The sequence below is a fragment of the Nicotiana tabacum genome, chromosome 23 (genome assembly GCF_000715075.1).
Source record: "Nicotiana tabacum cultivar K326 chromosome 23, ASM71507v2, whole genome shotgun sequence".
NCBI classification, from domain to species: Eukaryota; Viridiplantae; Streptophyta; class Magnoliopsida; order Solanales; family Solanaceae; genus Nicotiana; species Nicotiana tabacum.
Window position 1 is genome coordinate 9,671,173 of NC_134102.1, and position 22,053 is coordinate 9,693,225.

A 22,053-nucleotide genomic window follows, 5' to 3' on the forward strand; every position below is an offset into this window, starting at 1 on the left:
TTTTGATACTGTTTTGAGTGATTCGAAGGTTCAACCAAGTTCGTATGGTGTTTTAGGATTGGTTGGTATGTTTGGTTGAGGTCTCGGGGGCCTCGGGCGTGTTTCGGATTCTCAACGTGTCATTTTTGGACTTAGGGAGTTGGTAGATTTTCTGGTGTTATTGCAGACATTTTTCTTCATCGCGTTCGCGAGGTAGATCTCACGATCGCGTAGGTCATCTGAGAGGTCAGCTAAAATTTCTCTTCGGGTTCGCGAAGATGAAGATGCGATCGTGTAAGGTTATCAGGCAGTGCACCATGAACGCGTGGGCCAGACTGTGTTCGTGAAGAAGAACTGAGGCAGCAGTGGAGTTTGAGTGTTAGTCTTCACGGTCGCGTGAGGACAATCGCGATCGCGTAGGTGTGAGCAGCTAGTGCATCAAGTTCGCGTGAGGTGTTACGCGTTCGCATAGAGTAAATATATGAGGGAGCGAAGTTGTTCTTCGCAATCGCGAGGCCTTTTCCGCGATCGCAATTATGGAAATCTGGGCAGCAGTGTTAAATTTCAAAATCGAGTGTTTGAACCCATTTTCATACTTTGAGCTAGAGACCACGAATTTAGGCGATTGTTGAAGGGACTTTCAGGGAATTGATTGGGGTAAGTGTTTCTCACTTGATTTTGGTTAAATTCCATGATTATATCTTGATTTTTATCATCTAAATTGTGATTGGGATGAAAAATTGGGGAAACAGTGGAAGAGTTCTTGAGATGGAATTTTGAGGTTTTGAAGGGGATTTTGTTGACGGATTTTGGTAAATTTGGTATGACTAGACTCATGAGTGAGTCGGCTATTGGATTTTGTGACTTTTGTTGGATTTCGAGACGTGGGCCTGGGGGCCGGGTTTGGGCCGATTTTGGATTTTGGCTATAATTTGGTATTTTTCTTGTGGAATTGATTCCTTTAGCCTATTTATGATCGTATTGTATTGCAAGTAGCTAGATTCAGGAGGCTTGGAAGTCGATGCGAGAGGCAAGGGCCTTGCGGCGTAGAGATTTGCTCGGATTGAGGTAAGTAACGATTGTAAATCTGGTCCTGAGGGTATGAAACCCCAGAATTTTGTATCATTTTACTATTTGAAGGTGGCGCACATACTAGGTGACGGGCGTGTGGGTATGCACCGTTGGGGATTGTGACTTGGTTCGTCCCGTATCAACTATAAAGTTGAATATTTTGTTGAAACTATATGATTCTTATGTGTTTTAGAAAGAATTTATGTAAGTCAGGTTGGATGCCATGTTTAGCCCTTATGCCAGTGTTGTTTGGACCCTTAGAGGTCTTTTCTTGCTATCCTCTCATTGTTTTTGATTAAAAATCTATACTCAGTCATGTTTATACATATTTACAGCATAACTCAATCTCTATTACTCTATTTTTGATGCATCATATAAATATTGTTTGGGTTGAATACTTTGGTTTTCTGAGAGCCCGAGAGGTTGGAGAGGTTTATGAATGAGTGAGGCCGGGGGCCTGATTTGTGAGGATATTTATGGGATCAGGCTGCACGCCGCAGCATGTTTGATATAGGCCAAGGGGCTCATTGATTTATGCCATGATTGGTTTGATATAGCGCTTGGGCTGAAGGAGCCTCTCCGGAGTCTGTACACACCCAAAGAGTGCGAGTGCCGAGTGCTGAGTGACTGGAGGCATATGTGATGGTGAAGTCTTACCGAGGGGCTGTATACGAGTGATTGTAAGGTTTTCCCGAGAGGCTGTATATGAGTGATGTTGCCCGAGGGGCTGATTATGATTTTATTATTTTTGCTCACCTTTGCATTGAGCTTTTGCTTGAAAACTGTTGAAAGATGTCTTTAAATGATTTTACTGGAACTGGATTTAAAAGAGCTAATTTGATTCAAACCCTGGTTTTAAAAGGATGCTGTATTTTACTGAATCTTTTTGTGATATGAACTTTACTTGCATTATTGCTCGTCACTACTTCTCAATCCTTATTTATTGTTGTTACTTACTGAGTTGGCGTACTCACGTTACTCCATGCACCTTGTGTGCAAATCCAGGTGTATTCGGACACGGTAGCGGTTGTTGACTATTCCGGTTGCATATTTTCTCGAGGATAGCAATGTAGTTGCCTAGCAATCGCAGCCCTGCTCTTCTCCCTCTTATCTTCTTTTAATTGTATTTAACTATTTTCCACACTATGTTAGTCTTGAAATTGTTAGACAAATTATAGTAGATGCTCATGACTAGTGAAAATATTGATAGCAAGATAGTTGACTGGTGATCGCAGCCCTGCTCTTTTGTTTTGATTTGAACTCCTTTATGAAGGTTTTGATGTTAAATAGCCTTGAAATTATCTTTGAAATGAAAATATCGGTTTGTTTTCGAAATAAGTCGGCTTGCCTAGTTCCACGATAGGCGCCATCACGACAAGGTTAGTTTGGGTCGTGATAAGTTGGTATCAGAGCCTAGGTTGCATAGGTCTCACGAGTCATGAGCGGGTTTAGCAGAGTCTTACGGATCGGTACGGAGAAGTTTGTACTTATCTTCGAGAGGATGCAGAACCTTTAGGAAATCTCACATTCTTAAATTCTTGTCGTACGAATCTGTTGATTCTCGTAACTAAACTTCTATTGTTTTATTCTCTCACAAATGGTGAGGACTCGTACTACTAATTAGGATGGACAGCCACCAGTACCACCATCCAGGGCCGCGAAAGGCCGAGGTCGCAGTAGAGGCCGCGGTAGGGGCAGAGGTGCAGCTCGTACAGCAGCTGGGGCAGTACCTCCAGACCTACCAGTTACCCCAGATCAGGATCAAATCCCAGTTGTTAATTCCCCAGCTTAGGCACCACTTGTGCCTATTGTGATTCCAGACCTTCATGAGGACCTAGCTCAAATTCTGACAGCGTGTACCGGCCTTGCTCAGGCGGTCTCTATCTCAATGGCCGCAATCACTTCTCAGGCCGAGGGAGGCACTTAGACTCCCGCCACTCGCACACCTGAGCAGGTTGTTCAGGGACTCCAGACACCGGGGGCACCACCAGCCTAGCCGGTTGCAGCTGCTCAGGACTATGTGGTTCCTGCTATACCTGAGGATGATCAACGTAGGTTGGAGAGGTTTGGGAGACTCCAGCCTCCACCTTTCAGTGGCACAGAAAGAGAGGATGCCCAGGGCTTCTTGGACAGGTGTCAGAGGATACTCCGTACAACTGGTATTCTGGAGACTTGTGGGGTATCATTCACTACTTTTCATTTTTTGGGGGCTGCACGCAGATGGTGGGAGACTTACGAGAGGCGTAGGCTTGTTGGCGTAGCACCCCTAACTTGGCAACAGTTCTCCGTGGTCTTTTTTTAGAAGTTTGTGCCTTAGTCCCGCAGAGAGGAGCGGCACAGACAGTTTGAGTAGCTTTGCCAAGGTGATATGTTTGTGACATAGTATGAGATGCGGTTCTACGAGTTGGCCTGTCATGCGATCTGGTTGGTTCCCACAGACCGAGAGAGGATCAGGAGGTTTATAGATGGCCTCAGTTTTCAGCTTCGATTGCTTATGACCAGAGAGAGAATGTTTAGGGCTACTTTTGATGAGGTTGTCGACATTGCTCGACAGATTGAGATAGTTTGCGGTCAGGAAAGGATTGAGATGGAAGCCAAGAGGCCTCGTGGTCAGGGTGGATTCAGTGGTGCTCCTCATGGGGGTCAGTTCCAGCACGGTAGAGGCCGTCTATTCAGACATGCTCAGTTAGCTCGCCCAGTTCACTGTGGTGCATCATCGGGCCATGGTTCTCATAGTTCTCATCAAGGCCACTCATCACTTAGTTCCCTCCCAGCCCATAGTTCGTCCTGTGCTCCATCAGTTCAGGGCTCCTTCATGCCAGGTTCTTCTACCAGTCATCCCGGTGCTAGGGGTTACCTTCAGTCCCCGCCACCGGCACTAGGGAGTTGTTTTGAGTGTGGGGGTTGGGCATATGTGGAGGCAGTGTCCTCTTCGTTATGAAGGTCTATCTCAGCAGAGGAGTCAACTTTCGACTTCAGCACCAGTTACGTCACCACCCGCCCAATCATCTCGGGGTGGAAGTCAGTCAACTAGGGGTCGCCCTAGAGGGGAGGCAAATCAGGGGGTGGCTAAGCCATTTCTATGCCCCCCCTGCCAAAACAGATGCTATTGCTCCAGATGTTGTGATTACAGGTATTGTCTTAGTTTGTCACAGAGATGCCTCTGTAATTTTTGACCCTGGTTCCACTTATTCATATGTTTCCTCATATTTTGCTTATTTTTTGGATATGCCCCGTGAGTCTTTAGTTTCATATGTTCATATATCTACTCATGTGGGAAATACTATTATTGTGGACTGCGTATATCGGTCATGTGTGGTGACTATTGGGGGTCTGGAGACCCGAGTAGACCTTTTGATGCTCAGCATGGTTGACTTTGATGTGATATTGGGTATGGATTGGCTATCTCCTTGTCATGCTATACTATATTATCACGCTAAGACCGTGACGTTGGCGATGCCGAGATTTTCGAGGGTTGAGTAGAGCGGTTCTGTAGACTATATACCTATTAAGGTGATCTCATATTTGAAGGCTCAGCGGATGGTTGAGAAGGGTTGTCTATCCTATTTGTCTTTTCTGAGGGATGTTAGTGCAGAGACTCCTTCCATAGATTATGTTCCGGTGGTACGTAATTTTTCGGATGTGTTTCTTGTTGTAACGACCCGGCCGGTCGTTTGGAGTATTACAACCCTATTTTCCCATTTACTGCTCAAATTGGGCTTTACAGTTGTTGTGTGACTTGCCGGGGCAATTGGTTCGGGTCCGGTGAGGTTTTGGAATGAATTGGAACACTTAGTTCCAAAGTGTAAAGCTTAAGTTAAAATAGTGATCGGATGTCGACTTATGTGTAAACGACCTCCGAATTTAATTCTAATGATTCCAATAGCTAGCTCTGTATGGTGATTTTGGACTTAGGAGCGTGTACGGAAAATTATTTGGAGATCCGTAGTGGAATTAGGCTTGAAATGCCGAAAGTTGAATTTTTGGTAAGTTTGACCGGGGGGTTGACATTTTGATATCGAGATCGGAATCCGATTCTGTAAATTGGAATAGTTTCGTTATGTCATTTATGACTTGTGTGCAAAATTTGAAGTCATTCTGGATTTATTTGATGTATTTCGGCACAAGATATAGAATTTAAAATGTGTTCATTAGGCTTGAATTGAGGTGCGATTCATAGTTTTAGCGTTGTTTGATGTGATTCGAGGCTTCGACTAAGTTCGTATGATGTTTTAGGACTTGTTGGTATAATTGGTTGAGGTCCCGAAGGGGCTCGAGTGAGTTTCGGGGTGGTTTCGGACCATTTCTAGGCCATTTTTAGTTTTTGGTTTCTGCCTACAGAGGTGTGCATCGCGATCGCGAACATTGGGTCACGTTCGCGAAGAGCAAACAGCAGTTTGGAACCTTGTGAATCGCGATCGCGGAAGCTCTTTCTCAATCACGTAGAACAAAATCTATGTTGCACTAACCCGACATTGGAAGCTTATATCTCGCAATCTATAAGGAATTTATAGATGATCCAAAAATGAAAGTTATATCCTTGATGTCTAGTTTTTGGAAATGTAAACTATTTGTCATTTGGAGTTGTGTATAAAAGGTTATGGTGGATAGACTATAGGCTGTCTGGCAAGAATTTGGAATTCTCTGTTGCATAGGCTGACTTTGGAAGCTTATATCTAACAATCTATAAGGAATTGGGAGATAAGTAACAAATGAAGGTTGTATCCCTTGGTGTCTAGTTTTCATAAAGTTAAACCAATTACAATTTGGAGTTTTGTACGAAACGTTATGACCATTATACTAGAGGCTGTCTGGAAGAGTTGGGGAGTTTGTTCTTCGCGATCGCGAAGAGCAATTTTGGGGTTGAAATTTTTTGTGCTTCGCGCTCGCGAAGAGTAAATGCCTGGACAGAAGATATATTTCGAGGTTTCAGCCGTTTTAACATATTTGGAGCTATGGAGCTCGGATTGAAGTGATATTTGAGGCGATTTTCACCATATGGATTGGGGTAAGTGATTCTAACTCGGTTTTGGTTAAAGTACACGAATCTATTATTTTTTTTATCAACAAATTAGTGTTTTGGGTTGAAAATAATAGAAACATTTATAGACTTTAATTGAGAATTTGAAGGCCGAGTTGTGGTCGGATTTGAGTAATTTTGGTATGGTTGGACTCGTGGTTGAATGGGTGTTCGGATTTTATGAGTTTTATCGGATTCCGAGATGTGGGCCCTACGGGTGATTTTTGGGGCGTAATTTTGGTTTTTGGAAAATATTAATATTTTGAAATGGAATTAATTCCTATAATTTTTGTGAGCTGAATCAAATTAATTGCGACTAGATTCGAGTCGTTTGGAAGTTGATAGGCGCAAAATGGAATTTCTGGAGCATTGCTTAGCTTGCTTGACATTGGATTTGGCTTGTTAGAGGTAAGTAACTCTTCTAATCTTGAAATTGAGGGTATGAACCCTGAATATATGTATTATGTAAATCGTTGGGAGGTAACGCACATGCTAGGTAACGGGCGTGTGGCCGTGCACTATAGAAATTGTGACATATTTATTTCTATGAAATTTTGTAGTTAAATAATCTTGGCATTTTCCATGCAATTTTATGTGTTAAAAAAATTGAACTGAAAAGCATATTAAAAATCATATTTAGGCTATGTGTCAGTATTATTGGGACCCGCAGAGATCATATTGATGTGAAATATTTATTTTTAATTGAAACTTCATACTCAGTCATATTCATTTCTTTGCATATCATATCTCAGTCTCTGTTGTTATTTATTGATACATCATATCATCATTCTGGGCTATTCTCATGACATTGTGAGCCCATGAGAGAGAGACTAGAGAGATTGATGACTGAGGGAGGCCGAGAGCCTAATTGTGAGGATAGTTTTGGGATCGGGCTGTACGCCGCAGCAGGTCATGTTGGCTTTATATATATTATTACTATTTTATGGATCGAGGCTGCTAGCTTGCAGCATGACTTATTGGCTTCTTATTGCACGTGAGTTGGCCGTGCGGATCCTTATATTATTATTGCACGGGAGTTGGCCGTGCAGCACGTGAGTTGGTCGTGCGGATCCTTATATTATTATTGCACGTGAGTTGGCCGTGCAACATATGAGTTGGCCGTGCGGATCCAGACCTTTATATTATTGCACGTGAGTTGTCCGTGCATCACGTGAGTTGTCCGTACTTACAGGCTTGGGCTGTAGGATCCCCTCATGAGTCTGTACACCCCCAATGAGCGCAGTCGACTATAAACAGGGATCGGGCTGCACGCCGCAGCAGGTATTGTATAGAGTTGAGTGATTAAGTGTGTTGAGCACAGTGAGAGAGAATGCGAGACAATGAGATTGAGTACTCTGAGAGAGTGAGTACATGAGTACAATCTCTGAGATACATTGCATTGACATGCACACATGACATATATACATAGAGATGCGTTTTTCTCATGCTGTACGGTATCACATTATTCATGATTTCTCACACGTGTTGACAGATGGGCATAGTGATACATTTTTTTTACACTAGTTATCTAGAAAAAAAATGATATATTTTATTTATTATTGAAAGGATTTTGGAAAATTTCTGTTTTCAAACTTATTCATATTTTTGGCAACTTCGGCAAACGATTTGGGTTTTCACTGATGTATTTGAAAGGAAGAACTATTATTTTTTTAAATCATGATTTGGCTGAGCATTTTATCTTTGTGTTTCTTCTGGTCTTATTTGCTTTATGTTGTTTTGGACTATTGTGGACTAGTAATTTTGGACCCCGACCTTGGTAAAAGCTCGTTATTACTTTCAACCTAAGGCTAGGTTTGTTACTTACTCAGTACATGGGGTCAGTTGTACTGATACTGCACTTCTGCACATTGCGTGCAGATATTGGTTGTCGTTGTGGCTATGTTCGATGGTTGCCGGATTTGAAGATGTACCTGCGTTCCTGTTGTAGCTGCCTCTTGTTCAGGGTAGCCTTAGATTTATATAAGCTCTGTTTATGTACTATTCAAACAGACTGTATTTATTTCATTTACGCTTTGTATACTCTATTCTTAGAAGCTCATGATTTGTACTACCAGTTCTTGGAGAATGTATAAGATTAAGATAATTATTTACTTAAATTGCTTTAATAATTGTTATGGAATTGGATAATTGAAAGTTGGCTTACCTAGCGGGTTGGGTTAGGTGCCATCACGACTAGTTGGATTTTAGGTCGTGACACCTGCAGACCTGTCGGGCATGCCTCCTGATAGGGATATTGACTTTGGTATTGATTCGGTGCTGGGCACTCAGCCCATTTATATTCCACCGTATCGTATGGAACTGGCGGAGTTGAAGGAGTTGAAAGAACAGCTTCAGGAACTCCTTGATAAGGGGTTTATTCGGCCTAGTGTGTCACCTTGGGATGCACAGATTCTATTTGTAAAGAAGAAGGATAGTTCCATGAGGATGTGCATTGATTACAGGCAGTTGAGCAAGGTCACATTCAAGAACAAATATCCTTTTCCTCATATTGATGATTTATTTGACCAGCTTCAGGGAGCAAGGGTGTTCTCCAACATTGATTTGAGATCCTGGTATCACCAGTTAAACATTCGGGATTCGGATATTCTTAAGACAGCTTTCAGGACCCGTTATGGCCATTTTGAGTTCTTGGTAATATCTTTTGGGCTGACCAATGCCCCAGCATCGTTCATGCATATGATGAACAGTGTATTCATACTTATTCGTTATTATATTCATTGATGATATCCTGGTGTACTCTTGTAGCTAGGAGGAGCATGCCCAGCACTTGAGGATTGTATTACAGAGATTAAGGGAGGAGAAACTTTACGCAAAGTTCTCCAAGTATGAGTTTTGGCTTGCTTCAATAGCATTATTGGGGCACGTGGTGTCCAGTGAGGGTATTCAGGTGGATCCGAAGAAGGTAGAGGCGGTGTAGAGTTGACCTAGACCGTTCTCAGCCACGGGGATTAGGAGCTTCCTTGGTTTGGCGGGCTATTACCGTCGCTTTGTGGAGGGATTTTCATCTATTGCATCGCCCTTGACCAGATTGACCCAAAAGGGTGCTCCATTCAGGTGGTCGGATGAGTGTGAGGGGAGCTTTCAGAAGCTCAAGACTGCTTTGACCACATTTCCAGTATTAGTTCTGCCATCAGCTTCAGGTTCTTACACCGTGTATTATGATGCCTCGATGATAAGCATTGGTTGTGTTTTGATGCAGGAGGGTAGGGTGATTGCCTATGCCTCGCGCCAGTTGAAGACCCATGAGAAGAACTATCCTGTCCAGGATCTTGAGTTAGCATCCATTGTTCACGCCTTGAAACTTTAGCGTCATTATTTGTATGGGGTTCATTGTGAGATCTATACTGATCACTAGGGTCTGCAACATCTGTTTAAGCAGAAGGATCTTAATTTTCATCAGCGGAGATGGTTGAAGCTTCTTAAGGACTATTATATCACTATTTTGTACCATCCGGGGAAGGACAATATGGTGGTCGATGCTTTGAGTCGCTGGGCGAAAAGTTTGGGGAGTTCAACATATCTTCCGGCATCAGAGAGGCCTTTGGCATTGTATATTCAGGCCTTAGCGGGTCAGCTTGTGAGATTGGATATTTCGGAGCTGAGTCGGGTGCTGGCTTGCGTGGTCTCCATGTCTTCTATTTGTGACCGTATCAGGATGCGTCAATATAATGACCCCCACTTACTCGTTCTTCGGGATAGGGTTCAGAGAGGTGATTCTAGGGATGTGACTATTGGTGATGACGGCGTGTTGAGGATGTAGGGTCAGATATGTGTGCCTAATGTAGATGGGCTTCAAGAGTTGATTCTTGAGGAGGCCCATGACTCGCGGTATTCCATCCATCCGGGTGCCGCGAAGATGTACCAGGATTTGAGGCAGCACTATTGGTGGAGGTGGATAAAGAAGGATATAGTTGGGTTTGTGGCTCAATGTCTCAACTGTTAGCAGGTTAAGTATGAACATCAGAGACGAGGTGGCTTGCTTCAGAGGTTAGAGATCCCAGAGTGAGAGCGGATCACCATGGACTTTGTAGTTGGGCTCCCACGGACTTCGAGGAAGTTCGATGCTATTTAGGTTATTGTGGATCGGCTAACCAAGTCCGCGCACTTCATTCCAGTTGGCACTACTTACTCTTTAGAGCGGTTGGCTGAGATTTACAACCGAGAGATTGTTCGCTTCCATGGTGTCCCAGTTTCCATCATTTCAGATAGGGTCACTCAGTTTACATTGCAGTTTTGGAGGGCCGTGCAGTGGGAGTTGGGTACTCAGGTTGAGTTGAGCATAACTTTTCACCCTCAGACGGACGGGCAGTCCGATCGCACTATTCAGATATTGGAGGACATGTTGAGCGCTTGTGTCATTAACTTTGGGGATTCATGCAACCAGTTCTTACCGCTCGCGGAGTTTGCATATAACAACAGTTACCAGTCGAGTATTCAGATGGGCCTGTACGAGGCTTTATATGGGAGGAGGTGTAGATCTCCGGTAGGATGGTTTGAGTGAGGCTAGGCTCTTGGGTACAAACTTGGTCCAGGATGCATTAGATAAGGTGAAATCGATTCAGGAGCGACTTCGCACGGCGCAGTCTAGGCAGAAGAGCTACGCGGACAGAAAGGTCTGTGGTGTGTCTTTTATGATTGGGGAGAAGGTTTCACTGAAGGTATCAACCATGAAGGGTGTTATGAGGTTTGGGAAGAGGGGCAAGTTGAGCCCCCAGTTCATTGGGCCTTTTGAGGTGCTTCGGAGGATAGGGGAAGTGGCTTATACTTGCCTTGCCACCCAGCTTGTCGAGTGTGCATCCAGTGTTTCATGTTTCCATGCTCCGGAAGTATGTTAGCGATCCGTCCCATGTTTTGGACTTCAGCACGGTTCAGTTGTAGGGTGATATAACTTATGATGTGGAGCCGGTGGCCATTTTGGATCGGCACATTCGGAAGTCGAGGTCAAAGGATATAGCTTCAGTGAAAGTGCAGTGGAGAGGTCAGCCTGTGGAGGAGGCCACCTGGGAGACCGAGCGGGAGATGCGGAGAATATATCTACACCTATTTGAGACTCCAGGTATGTATCTAGACCCGTTCGAGGATGAACGGTTATTTAAGAGGGGGAGGATGTAACGACCCGGCTGGTCGTTTCAAGATTTATAGCCCAGTTTTCTCCATTTCTGCTTCCTTTTGTGCTTTTCAACTATATTATGATATATCGGGTTAGTTGGTTCAGGTATGGGGTGGTTTCAGAGTGGATTGAGACACTTAGTCTCTAAAGTAAAAGCTTAAGTTGGAAAAGTCAACCAGACATTGACTTATGTGTAAACGACCTCAGATTTGAATTTTGAAGGTTCTGTTAGCTCCGTTATGTGATTTTGGACTTAAGAGCGCGTCCGGAATGTGCTTTGGAGGTATGTGGTAGAATTAGTCTTGAATTGGCGAAAGCTAGAATGTTGGCGATTTTGGCCGACATTGGAAATTTTGCTATCGAGATCGTATTGGATTTTCGAAAGTTTGAGTAGGTTCGTGGTGTCATTTCAGACATGTGTGCAAAATTTGAGGTCATTCGGACGTGATTTGGTAGGTTTTCGGTATCTTTTGTGAAATTCAGAAGTTTAAAAGTTCTTAGGCTTGAATCCGGAGGTAATTTAGTGTTTTGATGTTGTTTTGAGTGATTCGAAGGTTCGACTAAGTTCGCATGTTATTTTAGGATTGGTTGGTATGTTTGGTTGAGGTCCCGGAGGCCTCGGGCATGTTTCGGATGCTCAACGGGTCATTTTTGGACTTAGGGAGTTGGGAGATTTTTCTGGTGTCATTGCAGACATTTTTCATCATCGAGTTCGGGAGGGAGATCTCGCGATCGCGTAGGTCATCTGAGAGGTCAGCTAAAATTTCTCTTTGCGCTCGCAAAGATAAAGACGCGATTGCGTAAGGTTATCAGGAAGTGCACCGCGAACGCGTGGGCCAGACCGCGTACGCGAAGAAGAAGCAAGCAGCAGTGGAGTTTGAGTGTTACTCTTTGCGGTCGCCTGAGGACAATTGCGATCGCTTAGGTGTGAGAAGATAGTGCATCGCATTCGCGTGAGGTGTTACGCGTTCGCGCAGAGTAAATTTCTGCGGGAGCGAAGTTGTTCTTCGCGATCGCGAGGCCTTTTCCGCGATCGCGATTAAGGAAATCTTGGCAGCAGTGTTAAATTTCAAAATCGAGGGTTTGAACCCATTTTTCATATTTTGAGCTAGAGACCACAGATTTAGGCGCTTTTTGAGGGAGTTGATTGGGGTAAGTATTTCTTACTTGATTTTGGTTAAATTTCATGATTATATCTTGATTTTTATCATCTAAATTGTGATTTGGGATGAAAAATTGGGGAAACAGTAGAAGAGTTCTTGAGATGGAATTTTGAGGTTTTGAAGGGGATTTTGTTGTCGGATTTTGGTAAATTTGGCATGACTAGACTCATGAGTGAGTGGGCTATCGGGTTTTGTGACTTTTGTCGGATTTTGAGACGTGGTCCCGGGGGCCAGGTTTGGCGATTTTGGATTTTGGCTATAATTTGGTATTTTTCTTGTGAAATTGATTCTTTTAGTCTATTTTTGATCGTATTGTATTGCTAGTGGCTAGATACGGGTGGCTCGGAAGTCGATGCGGGAGGCAAGGGCATTGCGGAGTAGATATTTGCTCGGATTGAGGTAAGTAACGATTGTAAATTTGGTCCTGAGAGTATGAAACCCCAGAATTTTGTATTATTTTACTATTTGGAGGTGGCGCACATGCTAGGTGACGGGCGTGTGGGCGTGCACCATTGGGGATTGTGACTTGGTCCGTCCCGTATCAACTGTAAAGTTCAATATTTTGTTGAAACTATATAATTCTTATGTGTTTTAGAAAGAATTTCTGTAAGTCTAGTTGGATGTCATGTTTAGGCCTTATGCCGATGTTATTTGGACCCTTAAAGGTCTTTTCTTGCTATCCTCTCATTGTTTTTGATTAAAAATCTATACCCAGTCATTTTTATACATATTTACAGCATAACTCACTCTATATTACTCTATTGTTGATGCATCATATAAATGTTGTTTGGGCTGAATACTTTATTTTTCTAAGAGCCCGAGAGGCTGGAGAGGTTTATGACTGAGTGAGGCCGAGGGCCTGATTTGTGAGGATATTTATGGGATCGGGTTACACGCCGCAGCATGTTTGATATAGGCCGAGGGCCTCATTGATTTATGCCATGATTGGCTTGATATAGCGTTTGGGCTGAAGGAGCCCCTCTGGAGTCTCTACACACCCTCAGTAAGCGCAGGTACCTACTGAGTGCGAGTGACGAGTACCGATTGTTGAGTGCTGAGTGACTAGGAGGCATGAGTGATGGTGAGGTCCGCCTGAGGGGTTGTATACGAGTGATTGTGAGGTTTTCCCGAGAGGTTGTATATGAGTGATGTTGCCCGAGGAGTTGATTATGATTTCATTATTTTTGCTCACCTTTGCATCGAGCCTTTGTTTGAAAACTGTTGAAAGATGTATTTAAATGATTTTACTAGAATTGGATTTAAAAGAGCTCATTTGATTCAAACCCTGGTTTTAAAAGCATGATGTATTTTACTGAATATTTTTATGATATGAACTTTACTTGCATTATTGCTCGTCACTACTTCTTAGCCTTTATTTACTGTTGTTACTTACTGAGTTGGCGTTCTAACGTTACTTCCTGCACCTTGTATGCAGATCCAAGTGTATCTGGACCCGGTAGCGGCTGTTGACTATTCCGGTTGTAGATTTTCTCGGGGATAGTAATGTAGCTACCTTGCGATCGCAGCCTTGCTCTTATCTTCCTTTAGTATTATTTAGCTATTTTTTAGACTATGTTAGTCTCGATACTGTCAGATAAATTGTAGTAGATACTCATAACTAGTGACATCCTGATATCGGGCTTTTTATTTTTCGCACTTTTATTTTGATTTGAACTCCTTTACGAAGGTTTTTAGGTTAAATAGCCTTGAAATTATTTTTGAAATGAAAATATCGGTTTGTTTTGGAAATGAGTCGGTTTTCCTAGTTCCACGATAGGCGCCATCACGACAAGGTTAGTTTGGGTTGTGACAGTATCGGAAAATTCTCATAATTTCTTTTTAATGAACTCTTCTAGAATTAGATAGATACCTTCTAACAGACCTATGGCATAACAAATATTTGGGTACACATCATAGTGTACCTTAAGTGCCCAACAACACTTGATTATAGAACTCGAGATATGTCACATTTCAAGGCTTATAGTTTCACCTCTCGCTATAGGGAGTATCCATGGGTTTGCAACTATTTATTCTGAACCGTTCCAAAATTATCTCTATATAAGTTTCTTGAGATAGACTCAGAAACTTCTTGGAACAATTTCTTTGGATCTTAACTCCAAAAATATAGTCTGCGTCACCCATATCTTTCTTGTCAAATGATTTGATAGTGTTTACATACTCTAAATTATTTTCGCCCAATAAAATATCATCCACATAGAAAGAATTATAAACATTGAATTGGACTTTTTCACATAGATACAATTGTCTTTATTGATCATGGTGAAATCATACAAGATCACTTCTTTGTGAAATCTAAAATACCATTGTCTTGAGGACTACTTCAGGCCATAAAAAGATATTTTTTTAATTTACATACCTTCTTTTCTTGGCCTATAACGATAAAACCTACAGGTTGTTCCGTATATATCTCATCGTCTAGTTCTCTATTGAGAAAATCTATCTTTACGTCCATTTGATGTAATTCCATATCCAAACGTCTCTTTTTAAGTGCTGGAGTTTGTTTTATAAATAAACAATTAAGTTTTTAGATTAAAGTGCTGAAACTAAAAAAAAGTTATTGAAGTGTTTGGTAAAAAGTGCTGGTAAGCACTTGCTTCTGTTAAAATGACTGAAATATCCTTAACGTTGTTAACACTTTAAAGAAAATAATTACTATAATATTTTATTTTAAATTAATGCATATACAAATAATTTATAATTTAGTTCACTTTCAATTTAAACTGATTGCCTAAATATAATTTATTTATTTAAATAACATGCAATAATTAATTATGTGACCAAAAAAAAAAAAGAATTCCGTTCATAATATCAAATTCTAGGGTAACATGTAAACTCATTGAAAAATTTGCTTTAGAATATAGTTTCACCAATTAAAAAAGAAATGTTCCATGACATTTTTAAAAAATAAATAAATTATGGAACCAAAAAAAGCTAAAAGAACAATATTTATAAAATATTAGAATATATCAAACATTAACTTACAAAGCTACTGTTGGCTTTACGTTTATAACTTCAAAGCACTTGACAAAACTTGAGAATGTCAGCAGAAAGCTTGGAAACGACGATTAGTTGACGCAAGATTTAATTAGTAATGGAAGGGTAGTTTTGGGGTTTAGAAAAAGTAAAAGAGATAATAGGGTAAATTTTTAGGCGGATTCAGGATTTAAATTTTATGGGTTTAATTTTAAAATTTTTAGCATTGAACTCATTATATTTTTAAAGTTATGGATTCAAATCTACTATTTTTGCAATTTTAATGAATTTTTACTTATAAATTTTTACTCCGCATTGAAAGTTATGGGTTCAGTTAAACCCGTAGGTAATACACTGTATACGCCTCCGGGTAAATTACTTGATCAAAGATAAGGAGCTTGTAAGTCAAAAAACAAAAAGGTGGGCAATCCCAACTTATTGATTTTGGCCTTTTTGGGTGGTTTGGCGTAAAAGTATTTGGCTTAAAAAACCCCTTTTATGATCTATCTGAATACTCAAATAAGCCCAAAAGTGCTTTTAAGCTAATTTGATCAGCTTTTAAGACAATTCAAGCACAATGTCAGGCTCAAACAGAACACATGGTAAGAAATAAAAAGAGAAGGAAAATTGATGCCAGGTGAGACCAGTGGCGGAGCCAGATTGAAGCAAGGGGACACCCCTTCGCAGAATAAATTACACTATTTTACTTGATATTTTTTTTATTTTTTTTTTATGTATATTTACTATACGTTGATTCCCCTTGATTTCTCGATGTATTTAATTATTTATATTTTGACATTCGTTGATAAAAATTCTGAATGTGCCGCTGGGTGAGACACATGAATTATGTGGAGATCTAAACCGGAAACCACAAATTGTATTCGGAATGCACATAATGCAGACTTTTATACCAAAAATCATCTAAACCGGAAACCACAAATTGTATTCGGAATGCACATAATGCAGACTTTTATACCAAAAATCAAATACAATATCGTTAATACAGATACGATATGTATTAACCAAATAACCCCTAACAGTTACCCTGCCGAGATATTTAAAATTATGTCTTTTCAAAAGAGATGAATTAGGTCTAACTTGTCTAACGAACTTAATTAACACATTCTAAGTCGCATTAATTAATTAGAAAAAGAACACTAGATAGAGAGAACTAAGAGATATGCTCAAATTAGGGAGAATCTACGCAAAAAGTCAAAATGATGACAATTTAGGATGGAGTTAGCTTCACTTTTACAAACTAATATTAACAACCAAGAAATTTATAAATTTTGTAGACGCATTTAATGAAAAACTGTGCTGACCTCATAACACATCACACCTTGTTGACTAATTTCATAGAGTGATGCACAGAGATATAATAGTTTCATAAATGTTAGATAGTAGAAAGCAGATCAACTAACTGTAACGCATGCAATATTTAGTTTTTCCTTTTTTTTAATTCCACATTCAAACATTGTTTTTCTCTCAAAAAACAAATTAAACGAATAGAAAACAAAAATAAAAACAAAGTATGAGGAAAGCTCTTTAGAAATATTTGTTTTTTACCATTTTTTGTTGTTGTTGGTAGTTTCATAATTGGTTGTCTGTTCCAACTAGAAACCATAAATATGAATAGTGAAGAAAAAGAAGAAAATTCCAAATACTGAAAATTGAGGCAACTAACTACTAAGACAATGTACTATTATAAAAGCAAGTCTGAAGTTTATTATTTTTGCAAGTACACACACATACATATAGTGCCATTCCACTTTGCAATATTTCAAGCTAGCCATAAAATGGCACTAATAGAATTAGGATACATTGAAATTTTCCTAACAATGTTATGTTTTTTCTTGTTTTATTTCTTCAGGGATTCAAAATATCCGATAAATTGGCCGATTTTCGGTATGCTTCCAGGGGCTCTGTATCACATACAACAAATACATGAAAGGTGTACTATGACAATGAGAGCCTCAGGGGGAACATTTTTATTTAAAGGCCCTTGGTTTGCAAATATGGACATGTTGTCAACAGTTGATCCAGCCAATGTGCATTACATAATGAGTGCAAATTTCATGAATTTTCCAAAAGGGCCAAAATTTAAAGAGATGTTTGATGTTTTAGGAAATGGGATTTTCAACGCGGACTTGGATATGTGGAAGATTCAGAGAAAGACGACTCGTGCTCTAATAACTCACCAGCAGTTTTACAAGTTTTTAGTCAAGACTAGTCGCGACAAGGTAGAGAAAGGGCTAATTCCTGTGCTTGATTATATATGTGACAAGGGTTCTATAGTGGATTTGCAAGATTTGTTCCAAAGGTTCACTTTTGATACAACTTGTATTTTAGTCACTGGATATGATCCTGGATGTGTATCTATAGATTTTCCAGATGTTCCTTTCTCGAAAGCTATGGATGATGCTGAGGAAGCCATTCTTTTTCGCCATGCATTGCCCGAGATTATTTGGAAGTTGCAAAGATGGCTTAGAATTGGAGAGGAAAAGAAGTTGATTAGAGCTCGTGAAACATTGGACTATACTATAAGTAAATACATATCCAAGAAGCGCGACGAGTTGAAGGAAGGGGACAAGTTGAAAGAAAGTGAAGAGGGATTTGATCTTTTAACATTTTACCTCAAGGAAGAAGAGAATTTGGGGGTGAAATGTGATGATAACTACTTAAGGGACACCATATTGAATCTTATGATAGCAGGGCGCGACACGACTAGCTCTGCTCTCACATGGTTTATTTGGCTTGTGTCAACAAATCCACAAGTGGAGAAGAAGATTAGGGATGAAATCAACTTTATTATTCCAAAACAAGAAGTTGGAAAATGGAGGCTTTTTAATGTTCAAGAATTGAACAAGCTTGTTTACTTACATGGCGCGTTGTGTGATTCGTTAAGGCTATATCCACCAGTTCCATTCCAACACAAAGAGCCACTTGAGAAAGACATTCTCCCAAGTGGTCACAAAGTTCATCCAAAGTTAAAGATAATGTTTTCGTTGTACGCAATGGGAAGAATGGAATCGATATGGGGGAAAGATTGCTTGGAATTTAAGCCAGAGAGATGGATTTCAGACAGAGGAACGATTAAGCACGAGCCGTCGTACAAGTTCTTGGCTTTTAATGCTGGACCAAGAACTTGTCTTGGAAAAGAAGTGGCTTTCACTCAAATGAAGGCTGTAGCTGCTGCTATTATCCACAATTACCAAGTTGAACTTGTAAAAGGACACCCTATTGAACCCAATGCTTCTATAATTCTCTACATGAGACATGGTTTTAAGGTTAGGATTAGTAGGAGGTGGCCTTAATATTAAGGACATGCAATATATGTTGTGCATCAAATATATGTAATGTTTTGTTTGTTTGCCTGCTAATATCTTTTTGTTTATTACATTTAGGCATGTAATATTTTTTTGATGGATTTAATTGTTCTATGTTGGTTTGGTATTAATTATATATGTAAGCTGCCAATATATATACCTCATTTGATCTAGATGTAGATATGTAGAAGAAAGTTTAATATTTTGTTTTTGAAGGAACTTAAGAGTTAAATGCTTTCTTTTCCATCAACAATGATATAAATATGATAGTAAATCTTTCACCTAGTTTAGAGTAAGAAGACTAAACGAAACTTATGACAGGATATATCAATATGTTATATTATGGTTCTTCAACATGATATTTATGAGGAAATGATCTCTCGTGGCCACTTAAATTTTAATAGAAGAAAATAACCTTTTTTTAGATTTCTTGTGTCTTATTTTGAGATCTCTTATGTGTAAAAACATAGATCTTCTGTAAAAAAAATATATAAACTAAAAACAACTTTGTAAAGAACTAAAAAACCAATTCTCCATGAAATATCGTGTTATTTGTACATCATGTCCCTTTATAATTGATAATTTAAGAAAATGACCTTTTTAGATCTCTTATATGTAAAAGACAGATCTTTTACGTGTAAAAATAAATCTCTCGTATGTAAAAAAAAAAAAAAGATAGAGTCATAAAACTAAAACCAAATTTGTATAGAGCCACAAAATCAATCCACCTTGAAATATCTTAGTTAAAGGTCTCAATTTTTAATATTAAACTAGTATTGTTTATCATTGCCGTAGTCCTAGTCTTCCTCTGTTTTGGTTCCATGAATAAGAAAAACATTTGTTCTGTACATACCCTAAGTTGAATTATTATTCGTTCTTCCGTGAATTAAACTGAATTATTAAGCTAATTAAATACTACTATTATAGACTAACCATAAGAATTAATGGAGTATACCTTTATAACATTGTTATGAGAAATTTATAATCCTCGAGAGACCTCTCCAACTTGAAAGATAGCATCACACAATAGCTAATATTTTGGTTTAGAACAGAAGTGAAAAAGCAGAATAGCTAGTCGTAAATTTAAGAGTATTGTTAATGGTTCGTTTTAGATCGGTTTTTCCCTAAAAAGAAATCAAACCAAGTAAGTCGATTTTTTAAATATTAGAACCAAACCAAATCAGTTAAGTCGGTTCTCCGATTCGTTTTTGTCGATTTTTCGGATTTTTATCGATTTTTTCTTAAATATGTGACATACAATACCAAACATATATTTTGGCGACTACATTTTCTACGTGTAAACTATTAAACCAATTTTTCTTGGAGAAATCTATTATTTACCAAAATATATTAATGATAATTGAATCAAATAGTGATTATTAATTTAATGACTCAATTAAAAATAGATTATTTTAAACATAAAATAGATTCTTGTACGTAGCAAAAGAAAACTATAACTCAAATATAAAGGCAAAGAACTAGATTATTATACTAGGAAAGAATTAGACTAAAAGTGCCAACGAAAATTATTATAATAGTATAGACTGATTATCATCAAAATAGTGGTTTATTCCTTTATATGCAATGGGAAAGATGGAAACATTTAGGAAAAGGATGCCCGAGAATTCAAGCCAGAGAGATGGATTGGAACGATGGAACATGAGCCATCTTATTCTTACAAGCTATTTTCTTTCAATACAAGACCAAGGACTTGCTTAGGAAAAGAATGTGGGATCAGTCCCTAAATAAAATAAATAATTAGAAGAAAAAAAAAAGAAAGAGATGTGATTGGTTGAAATAAAGAAGAGAAAAGTGAGCTGCTAGAAAAGAAAGAGATTTGATTGATTGAAATAAAGAAGAGTAGGTTGCTGTAAACTTGGACGGCTGTAACCAATTTGTAATTTTGCAAATTGGCAAGCGGGCAACAGAATAGATTTTTGGTGAGCATTCGTTCAACTATAAATAGAGGAGGATGTTGCCTCATTTAAAACACCAAAAACAAAGAGAAGCTAAGTAGAAAGTAAAGCAGAGAGAGTAATCCACAGATTGTTGTCTGTGAGATAAATAGTGAGTGGCAGTATTATTGTAGTGAGGTATTTTAAAATAAAGAGTGTTATTTCTTTCGAAGTTGTAGTAGTCTCTTGACACTACTAAGTTGTAATATTATAGTGGTAATATTGCTCCGCTCGGGTATTGTATTTTACCCCGTTAAAAGATTTGGTGTTATTGTTACTCTCTTGTGTTATTATTATTTACCGTGGATATTATTCCTGGACGGGATATATTTATTTTTCCAACAACGTGGTATCAGAGCCATGGCAAATAATACTCTTGGGAATGTCGTAGCAATATTGAAGAAAAAGCTAACCTTGTTGACGATAAGAAAGAAGAATATGAGTCAACGTTGTTGATGGCGCTCAAGAAAGAAGACATGGATGATTGCAGCTCGTGGTATTTGGACAATGGAACAAGTAATCATATGTGTGGATGCAAAGAGAAATTTGTGGAGATCAATAATACGGTGAGAGGTAATATGTCCTTTGGAGATGCCTCAAAGATTCAAATCGAAGGGATATGTACGATTCCGATCTCCTGTAAAGATGATAGTTACAAGCTAATTCAAGATGTTTATTATGTGCCAAAATTAAAAAGTAATATTTTGAGTTTGGGCCAACTTCTTGAAAAGAAATATGACATCTACATGAAAAATATGCATCTTTGGCTTAGAGATTCAGGTGGAATTCTAATTGCTAAATTGCATATGGCAAAGAATAGATTATTTTCTCTGAATCTTAAAACAATTGATGCAAAGTGTTTGAAGGCCAATGTGCAAAATGAATCATGGTGTTGGAACATGCAATTTGGGCACTTGAATTTTGAAGCGCTCAAATTAATGGGAGAAAAGATCATGGTGCATGGGATACCATCAATCAACCATCCCAATCAATTGTGTGAAGCTTGTCTTCTTGGAAAACATGCAAGGAGGAGTTTTACAAAAGAGTCCTTGTCAAGATCAACCAAACTGCTCCAGCTTGTTCGCACTGATGTGTATGGGCCAATCAATCCACCTTTCGCTGGTAAAAGTAAATACTTTCTATTCTTCATTGATGACTTTAGTAGAAAGACTTGGGTTTATTTCTTGAACCAAAAATTTAAAGCTTTTGTTGCTTTTAAAAATATTAAAGTACTTGTAGAAAAAGAAAGTGGCTATGAAATAAAAGCTTTAAGGTCCGATAGAGGAGGCGAATTCACTTTAAAAGAATTTAATAACTTTTGTCAATCTCATGGAATTCATCGCCCTCTAACGGTACCTTATTCACCCCAAAAATGGAGTTGTAGAGAGAAAGAATCGAACGATTCTTAATATGG

The 22,053-nt window shown here is 39.2% G+C and overlaps 1 protein-coding gene across 1 annotated transcript; it reads left to right on the plus strand.

The window, feature by feature from the left end:
• The first annotated feature begins 17,081 nt into the window (after nucleotides 1–17,081).
• On the plus strand, nucleotides 17,082–18,835 carry LOC107776323 (alkane hydroxylase MAH1-like). The gene has a single exon (XM_016596205.2). It carries the CDS (start codon nucleotides 17,155–17,157, stop codon nucleotides 18,670–18,672), a length of 1,518 nt encoding a protein of 505 aa, XP_016451691.1. The 5' UTR covers nucleotides 17,082–17,154; the 3' UTR covers nucleotides 18,673–18,835.
• Nucleotides 18,836–22,053: the final 3,218 nt, after the last annotated feature.

Bases quoted from the DNA above. Each gene is read 5' to 3' on its own strand.
- LOC107776323 (XM_016596205.2), top strand. From the start codon at position 17,155: ATGGCACTAATAGAATTAGGATACATTGAAATTTTCCTAACAATGTTA.